Genomic DNA, 10,394 nt, shown 5'->3' with positions numbered 1-10,394 from the left:
GCATTTTCAAGATATTTTTAGTCTTAATTAAAATCACAGTATGAGGGAGGAGAGGGTTGATTACAAACAATCTAATCACAAAAATGATAAAAATTTAGATATAATTAATAATATTATATTGGTTATAACAACGAGTGTTACATCTTTGTTGACGTGTTTACATTAAAATATAATATTATAAATTATTATTATGTAGCGTATTAACGATACATATTATGAAATTAATATTTATAATATTTACAGACTATTTTATTTTTACATTACTAAGAATAATTAGTCCTGATGCATATGAAAAGACGTGTGTGCAAGAGTCTACTAATACCAACTTTGTTTCGTCAAACCTTCATCGAGCAGAAACCTGCACACGCGTCATATAAACGGACATATTTTGGAGAGACATAAGGTATAAAAGATTGACTAGATCTTCCATTAATGCCGTGATTGATATTTTATTTATACAAGACATTCAAGCACCAACAATAAAATTCATAACTTTTTACTTTAAACATTTACAATTTAAAAAACTAAAAAAAAAATTGCCTACTCGGCAGATCAGTTAAATTAAATTTACTTATATAATTTGACGATATTTCGTCATAAAACAACCTTATCACAACAAACAAAAACCAATAAGTTTTTTTTTAATTTTAAATTTTAAATAGTATCTATCATAAGTGCATAAATATACACGATACTAACTATAGTATACGAGTAGAAATAGGGGACGACTAGATTAAACAATAAAAATAATTGGGAAGATGAGGTATTACGGTAATTAAACGTAAAAAATTCAATATTCGTCATCATTGTTATTCTATAGTTTAAAATGTTAAAAAGTTAATTTTAAGGATAATTAAAATGTATTTAAATTACTAATAATTTGTATTTAACAATAAAAACGCGAGTTAAATATTTTCAAGTCGACAAATGGATTTTTCAAAATTAAAAATTAAAAAAATGATTCAAATTTTATTTTCAAGAAATCCATTTGACGAAAAAAAATATTTAAAACGATAAACAATTAAACAATTATTATTATTTAAAACGATATACGTCCGCGCGGTCTACAACCAATTCAGTAATAAATGCACAATCACGATTTGAAGACGAGGTAGCTGACTCTTAAAAGTTGAAAAATTATCAACATTTAAGAACCGGAACCGGTCAACAACACGTGAACACATTGACACCGATCGATGTACAAATGAAAATCTTTTTTAGCTTTATGCCAAAAAATATTTTCATTTGTACAAAACGTAAGTCCTGTGCAACTGCGCATTTAAAAGAGATTATAGTTATTAAAAAGAAAGAGGTGTGTAATAATACTTTATATTTTTAATCTGTTTTCATTTTTCTTAAGATAAATCCTATCTTACATACCTAAAGGGTTAATTGTTTTAAAATTTGTACTCTATTATAATTATTATTTCTTATTGTGACTGCAGTGGCGGGGCGGTGCACCTCCTCGTTACAGTCTAACTGTGCGGCACGCGTGCTATGTGAGCGAAAAACGAAAACTTGTCAGCCGTTATCTCACCACACAGGTTGCACGCGAATGGATCCCGGAAGCTGTGGAATCCCATGTGCATCGAGTACATGATGTTCTCCTTGAATATTATGTCACAGTGGTGGCACACGTGCGTCTCGTCTTCCTTGTCTTCTTTTTCGGGCGTGGAAGACGACGACGTCTGTAGTTGCTGCTGCTGCTGCTGCTGATGGTAGTGTTGGTAAAACTCTTCCTTTATCGGCGGCGAAATATTCTCCGCTGTTCCCCGGGAATCACTTTTGCAGCAATCCATCGGAACCACCGGTGGTGTCGGAACCATCACCACTGGCACCGGCATCGACTTGGGCTGAGATTCGGCTGCCGGCCGCTCGAGTTTGCACGCGATCCCCTTGCGCCGGCTGCTACCCGCGGCGCGAGGCGCCACCGAGTCTTTGCTCAAGTTTAACGGTCCCGACTCAACAATCAAGGCGGGTGGGGGCGATAGATCGACAACCGTTAGCGCGGGTGCCTGTTGTGGCTCGGGCGTCCGATCGCCGCCGCTACCGCTGCCTCCGGCCAATTCCGCACTGACCACATCATCCGGATGGTATTGGTGCCCGCGTTTATGATGGTGATTGTGGTTATGTTGCTGTTGTTGGTGATGGTGGTGGTGGTGCTGTTGTATGTCCATCTTGTCGTCGACCGACGAAGAGTTATTGTTATTGTTGTTGTTCTTAATGGCCATGTACTCGGCGGCCTGGTAGTCGACCATCTCCATAGACCGCTTGGTGATCATCGAGTACATGAACGACTCGGCCGAGGTCGGGTACGAGACCTGAGCGCATCCGGACGAGGGCATTTGCAACAGCTGTTGCATAGAGTACGGTGACGGGTGTCCGCCACTGCTGCTGCCGCCATCGTCCTGCGACGAACACACGGTCATAGACTGCGGTGGCTGTTGCTGGTGTTGTTGTTGATACGGGTTGTGTCGGTTCTGTTTCTTGTTCTGTCGAGGACCCCGCCGGTTGCCCACCACGTCGATGACGATGTCCGGGTTCGGAGTACCGTCCGGGTTGAGCGGAGTGGCCGGTCGGTGGTCGCGCTTCTTCAGGTGCTGCTTGAGGCTATGCATGTATTTGGACGCGTATCCACAGTCGTAACACTGAAACTGAAATACGTTCGAGTGCGATTTGAGGTGCGATTGGAGCATCGACTTGCTCACGCACTTGTAGTCGCAGTCTGGGCACGTGAACGGCTTGGCACCCGTGTGGTTCAGCAGGTGGTATTCGTAATGGTGCTTCAAGTCAGTAGCGAACTCGCAGTTTGGGCACTCCAACAATTGTTCAGGTTTAATGTGCGTGCGAATGTGCTTCCAGTATTGCACCTTTTCCGTGCACTCCAGTCCGCAGTGTTTGCACTTGTGCTTTTTCGGTTTCTGTTCTTTGTTGTTGTTGTTATTGTTGTTGTTGTGGCTGTTGTTATTGTTATTACCACCGGTGCCAGACCCAGGTCCAGACGGTTTCGGGATTTTCAGGTCAAAATCTTCGCACCCGGATAGGTCGCGATAGCTGGACGTCGGAGAGCTGGCCGAGCTTCGACCTTCCGAGTCGTCTTGCAGGTGATCGGTGCTCGATTGGAGATGATTGGAGGTGGCGTGATGGTTGAGGTGATGATGATGGTGATGGTGTTCAAGCGGACGTGCGAGGTCGTACTGCGAATGGCTAATAATTGGCTGGTGTTCGTTTTCCAAAAACATTTTTCTGCAAAACGACAAAAAAAACAAAACTTTTTAATACATTATCCTGTACGCGTTTATCGTTATGACGTAGCGTAAAACGTACACGACAGGCGTTATATTTCGTCGAATCGATTTTTAAGGGATGCGAAGAAAAAAATAGAATAAAAGAGAAGTAAGAAGAAAGAAAAAAGCCTCGGCGAAGTTTTAGGGCGCATGACGTCGTCGTATATATATGAACATCGAGGAGAGAGAAACGATGATTGCCGGTATTGATTGGACCGGGGGGCGCAGTGTGAAAGAAGGCCAAGCGAGCGGGTAAAAAATCGTTTTCGCCGCAAGGGTCGAGTTTTTCATTTTTGTTTTCACCGCCACGGTGTGCGCGGCGTGTGCGACAGCGGTGCGCGCGGTGCGGAAAAATGGCCGACCGTTCCCTGGACAAAACAAAAAGCCATAAAATAAATGCCTCTTCAAGCACGGGGCCCCTCTTTCTAATGAATAAGGGAAGGGGATGATCGGGATAGAGACCACCGCCGCCGTGCACACTTTTTTCCTTCTTTTTTTTCCACCGCCTCCACACTTCACCACCCGGTACATCGTATTCCGCGTGTCCTACCCTTATTTCATCCTCAGAATCGTCTGTGTGTGTGTGTGTGTGTGTGTGTGTGTGTGTGTGTGTGTGTGTATGTGTGATTTTGAAGAAAATGGTTTTCATTTGGGGCGAAAGAAAAAGAGATGGACAAGAAAGTGAGTGAGTAGAGGATAAATACAGGCGGGAGGGGAAGAAAAAAATAAGTAAAGAAAAGCGAGAGCTTTCTCGCTGAAAATTGAACATTATTTTTATTACTTATATTTTCGGTTGGAAATTGGAATCTCTACCATAAAATAACTGTATATATGCATTTAAAATCATAAATAAAAACTTCTGAAACCGTAGATAAGTTATTTATAAACTTGAAGAAAAAAATTATCACGTTTAATTTAATCGCCGTTTAATTACACGACGATGTGCCATGTGCATAACTGTGAATACATAAAATATAAATTAAATTAAATAAATATAATATAAATTTATATTAACTATAGGTATTAACACAATTATTATTGATGATACTTCAATGAAAGCTGTATCCATTAGTTATTACCACTAATAATATGTTTTTAAGATTTAAAAATTTAGATACAGCTATAATCTGTAATATACAATTATTGATACCTATATTTTGTTAATGTTATTTAATCTAGGATTTCTAAAAATAAAAATTGGTAATAACGTTATGTAAGATAAATTTATTATTTAATGTCTGTTGAATTATATTAATCAGGTAAGTACATACAATTTAGTTATTAATATAATTAGGTATATACGTTGTATTACAAATAAGTAATAATACACAATAGTATAGTTTTACATTAGTCAGCAATTATCATTCAATTCAAAAAATAGTCAATAATTTCAATCAACCATCTGTTTGAAAAAGTGGGGATGTTAATAACATAAATATTATTGCTTAAACAATTACACGTCAATTATTACAACCATTTTAAATATATTTTTGTATTAAAAATGACAATTATCATACGAGCGTCTCAATGGTTGTCAAAAGACTATAACATTATACAATATTATTTACCTACCATTAAATTATAAACTATAATACGTTAATTTGTGTCAAAATATTCCATTTCTTTCGTCCTCACCGTCAAAAATAAAATAGGGAGTAGACCGAATAGTAATATAGAGGATTAATTAGATTTCATAACAATTTATAAACATACTTTAATATATTAGAGGTGTACGTGCTATATTAAAATGTACACAGGTATAATTGCCACAGGTTTAGCCTCAATTGGCTAAAAATCAAAAACTTCGATAAGATGTTACTTATCAATTAAGATATTTTTTTTTTTTTTTTAAACAATCGTCCCATTCGATATCAAACGATATATGTCGTTAATGAGGTGCTTAGAATAAACGTCTTGTTAACTTATCAGTGATGTTTATTGAAAAAACACGTTGAACCGGTGATTGGGTAGCTTTTTTATCTATATATAAATTAAACCATGGCACGGTCATAGAAGAGCTTTTCAATTAAATTGGTTATTCTTTATCCACCGGGAATTTCGTAATTATTAAAAATAAATTGTACAAGTTGATTTTTAATTAACATTATACACAGTGAGATAGAAATAAATATTAGAAAACGTACAAATTGTAAAATACCACGTTAAAAATGAGGAATATATTTTTTAAAGTAACATAATTATAATATATATTTACTCAATTAGGAACCAATGATATTTTAAATTGAAATAAAATATATTTGTATTACAAGCCCGTCTAAAAATTCTAATGGAGAAATTAATAAGGGTGAGCGTACTTAGAAAGGGTTAATTTTAGTCGGTAAACCCCTTCTGTTTAATCAACTCCCTTTATACAATCATCAATTTAGGGTTTATTTGAAATGGGTATTTGATCATAAGGGGGTCCACCCATGGCTGAAGTATAATTACAGTTTCATACAGGAATTAATTTTTATCAATACTTGACTTGATGGAGGTACGTAATTTAATTCACCCGCACACAAAAAAAAAACATTAAGCAGAGAGTGGGTACACGTACAGATGACGGTTCCAATAATAATTCAAATCATAAATGTTGTTAACTTACTGTTTAAGCTCGAGGTTTCCCTGATGGTCGATCAACAATAAGTCATTTGTAGGTCGAGCCGGCTGGTAAAAATGTTTGGTGACGAGGACACAGCAGTGAACGACTTTCCTCTCGGTTTAAATCGTCGATGCCGTGACCGGTGATGGAGACGACAACGGTGCGCGATTTAAGATTACTAACAGCATTTCAACGACCATAAAAAAATTAATTTTAATATCCACTAAGTCGGACAAGCGCGAAGTCACTGAAAACTTTATGTATAATTATACACGAACGACGAGCATCTACAAAATAGGTGCCGATATTGTCTGTACACTGCGGTGCGGGCAGTATTATTGCGTAAAAGCGATAACAAAAATACGAAGTGAAAAAAAAAAACGTTAATGTGAAACCCGCACGTGATCGACACACAAAAAGCGCACAAGTACAACTGCGAGACACTGCGCGGACCGGTCTGTGTGCGTCGCGTCGGTGGCGGCAGCGGCGATTATTGCAGGTTCATCTGCTGCCGCGGGCTCGGTTAACCTACCCCAACGGATGGACGACGTTTGTCCCCTCCACCGCGACCGCTGCCTACGGACGCCGACGGTACACGACGGCACACGACGCGATACACGCCCACCGAAACGCGCTCGCGTGTGCGTGTCGGTTTTTTTTCTCCTCTACCACTTTTTTTTTATTTTTATTTTTACCCGTCCGTACGAAAGGATTGGACCGGGCCCCGTAATTGGGAGTGTTTTTACCGCCGCCTCTCTGTCAATAGAAATACGCCACCGCGAACGGCGTGAACGCGATATTACCATAATATAACGTGTACTGGCGTACCTATATTGTATACAACTATATAATAATAACAATTAATGATATTATTATGTACCTACCCATATGCCATTATCGGTGCTGTACGATTTTATTTTTAGTCGAAAGCGGCCGAACGAAACTAGACGAACAGGATTCGTTTAAAAATATACGGCTCGTCACCGGCATTCGTAGACGAACAACTCGTCGCGCCGAAACGTATCGTAATTTAGTAATTGCTTAACAGAATATTAGTACCTATTAAGATATAAAACTTTAACTTACACACCGTCAGACATCGTGCCTATCTGTATGAATACACGATAATATGATTATATGAATGAGAATGATAATTGATATGATATCGCGAAACGGTGTACACGACTGAGAAATAATGTACCTACCTACGTATAGATGCAAACGGTAAAATCGAAACTCAGATTACTCTATACCGATATACTTATAATACATTTTAAGACATTCTCAACGGTATATTGCGATAGTTTACTAAATGAACTTGTTTTCTTTGGCCTAAAGGTGCCTTTAGTAATCGTCAATTCAGAAATTTAAAATGCCTATTGTTATAGTATATCTATGCACCAGATACCCGTAATGCAGTTCCCATCATGCTTCGATAATTCACTATACTTAATACTTACCCAAAATAATGTTTATAAGAGTTTAAAAAAGATCTATTAACAATTTATTTTATTTTTAAACGAAAAAATACCAATAGTTTATATTTACACATGGATGATAAATATTTAGGATTATTGAATATTTTGAATCAGAATCAGTAGGTAATGTAGTCTGATATACTGATAATTTACATCATAAGTTATTGTAATTGATATAATTACCTATTTATTTTTATTTAGAAAATTTAAAAAATTATCTTTCTAAAATCACCAGTAAATAAATTATTTAAAATTATTGCAGTCAAATTTAAAAATAAAAAATACAAATCTGTAAAATGTATATCTTAAATAATTATATATATTCTAGTATGTACTAGAAAATACAAGGATCTGCCCAAACGCTTCACATGCCGACCACTCGCCGGGGGGCTTTGTCACCATAACCTGATGGTTCACTCCCTTTGCATCTTAAAATTGAATTTAATATATTTAAAAAAATATATATAAATATTAAAACGTATTGCTTTGATATCCTATTACATTTAAGCCTATGCTCAGTTTTTTTTGTTTTAGTTTTAATAATTATTGTTGTTAGAAATATATGGATGGTATAAATACGACACACAAATTTTTTATATATAGGACATAGGTATTAGGTAGGTACTAGAGAAATTATTATGATTAAAAACAAGTAGAGTAATCGGAATTTCCTAATTATAAATATTAATTTTAACATTTATATCTATAGGCAATGGGCTATTAATTAGTCTTTAAATAATATTATAAAATGTATTTAAAAAATTGTCAATAGTAGGGATACTAGTACTATAATAGTCTATAATGGTTGTTAGTAGGAATGTAAGATGTTACTCTAGATCTAACATGTTTAGCAACTGCGGGGCAATTACAATTTTTGAAAGTAATTTATTTTTGTTAATTAAATATACGAATAGTCTACCTGCCAAATATACTATGGGTTTAAAATACTTAGTAATGTTAAAACATTCTTAATGTAGGTACCTTATTATATGTGAACAATGTATATATATATAAATAATTTAATGATATAATATTCAAATAAATATGTAATATACACAAAATAATTATATTATAATTATAACACTATAAAGTATTGGCCTGTTTAGACGTAATGAGTAATGAGTATGAATGTTGGTAAAGAACAGAACTGAATGTTAATTATTAAATATGGTCAAAATTAATAGCTAGCTCTATAATGCCACAAGCCCAGAAATCTGGATGTTTATTTTAATAAAATCGTGTACTATACCTACAATGAAAAGTATCTTCCTATCAAGTATCAATAGTAAGTATTCGTATAAACTTTTAAATCTTAAATTGATATTTTATTAAATAAACTAAGTTGCTAAGTGTTAACAATTAAATAGTGGTCATGAGCTTAATAATAATAATTATAAGTTGGATGTTTAAGTATTTAACCTAACCTTTTTTACAGTTTTACTTTAAAACTATACTTTTAACCCACTTAATTAATTGTTTTGCCTATGTCCTATGTATGGCAAAGAAATAATAATTAAAATTATAAAATGAAAAAACAAAAATGTTTATCTTTGAAAAAAATAATAGGAAAGGATCTTTTATTGTAATTAATTTAATAAAAAAGCAACGGAAAATATACTAAATTGTAAAATAAATAGTTTGATAGATAAAAAATCTTGATATTAAATTTAACTGTAAAATTTGGTTAGTATCCATTCAACAATTTATGTAAAACATTTCACAAAAAAACGTATTCTAGAAAAATTATTTTAAATATTTGTATAATTATTTTATAATTCACAGCAATATATATTACAATAAGATGACATTTATATAATACGTTTCCGTATTTTTTATAATTTATCACAGTGATTAAATTAATATATATTTTATAGTTGCACCGCTTGCACATTGTAATTTTACAAAATGAGCACTGAAGTAACATTTTTTCTTTATCTTATATAATATTCATTAATTCATTATTATATAGTTATAGTACATACTACATAAATTGAAAACTAAAATAAACGAAAAACCTCAATTACAATTAAAAAATTAAATATTTATAGAAACACTTACAACATCAATTATTATATGGACACAATTATTAAGTTGAAAAAAAACCTTAAATGAAACATTTTTTTCAGTTATTAACCCGTCTATAAATATATAGTATCTACAGCTATGAATCCTAACAACACATTATTATTTTATTATGTTCAATAAAATATGCAAGTTAATTATTAATAGTGATATTAGTTTATAACATAAATTTAGATATGCTTGAGTTACCTATCATAGCTAAAGGTATTATTTCCTTCCATAGCACTTCCATAGCTTTTTATTTCAAAATTAATTTGTAGTTAAAATTTTTAATACTTATACTAAAGATTTGAAAATATTATAAAGTTTTTCAAGTTGTAATTACTCGATTAAAAAAAGTTTATCGTATTTCCACAAGTGTTTTTTTTATAAATGTCTAACTTTAAATATCTACGAAATTGGATATTCAAATAAAATAATGATTATTTTCTCATTTTATTGCAATGCATTAATGACTGTGAATACTTTAAATTTTCATCAAATATTTAATCAGGATAAACAGAATTTTTTTATGAATTTTTAACTAAAAAATAGTTTGCAATTTCGTCAAAATTCTAAATTCAAATGCTTATAAAAAAATTGTGACTATATATTTTTATACAGATATAAGAATAATTTATATAGCATCTTGTATTGAATTTTTTAACTTTTCGACAGAGCAAAAAATGTCTATTGACACTTACAAAAAGAACCAAACAGTCGAAAAATTAAACTGTAGTAAATAGCCTCAAAAGAATCAAATATTTAGAAAATTATATACCATGTATGATGTATAGAAGATAATAATATGAACATTTTATGTATTTTATTTGTTTTTGAATTATAATAAAATAAAGAAACATTTAAGAAACCAATTTTGTCAAAAACTGGATTAGCGTAAAATTCCAGTTTTCCTTAAATTTTTAATGTTTTTTTAGATTATTAAAAAAAGTTCTGGAAAATTTT

The 10,394-nt window shown here is 33.3% G+C and overlaps 1 protein-coding gene across 1 annotated transcript; it reads right to left on the bottom strand.

The window, feature by feature from the left end:
- Positions 1-424: 424 nt before the first annotated feature.
- LOC132932044 (protein hunchback) lies at positions 425-6,411 on the bottom strand. Its single transcript, XM_060998231.1, has 2 exons — positions 5,893-6,411; positions 425-3,246 (listed from the first exon to the last, which is right to left on the bottom strand). Exon 2 carries the CDS (start codon positions 3,240-3,242, stop codon positions 1,476-1,478), a length of 1,767 nt encoding a protein of 588 aa, XP_060854214.1. The 5' UTR covers positions 3,243-3,246; positions 5,893-6,411; the 3' UTR covers positions 425-1,475.
- Positions 6,412-10,394: the final 3,983 nt, after the last annotated feature.

The sequence above is a fragment of the Rhopalosiphum padi genome, chromosome 1, assembly GCF_020882245.1.
Source record: "Rhopalosiphum padi isolate XX-2018 chromosome 1, ASM2088224v1, whole genome shotgun sequence".
Taxonomy (NCBI): Eukaryota; Metazoa; Arthropoda; class Insecta; order Hemiptera; family Aphididae; genus Rhopalosiphum; species Rhopalosiphum padi.
This window is presented reverse-complemented; position numbering and strand designations above follow the sequence as displayed.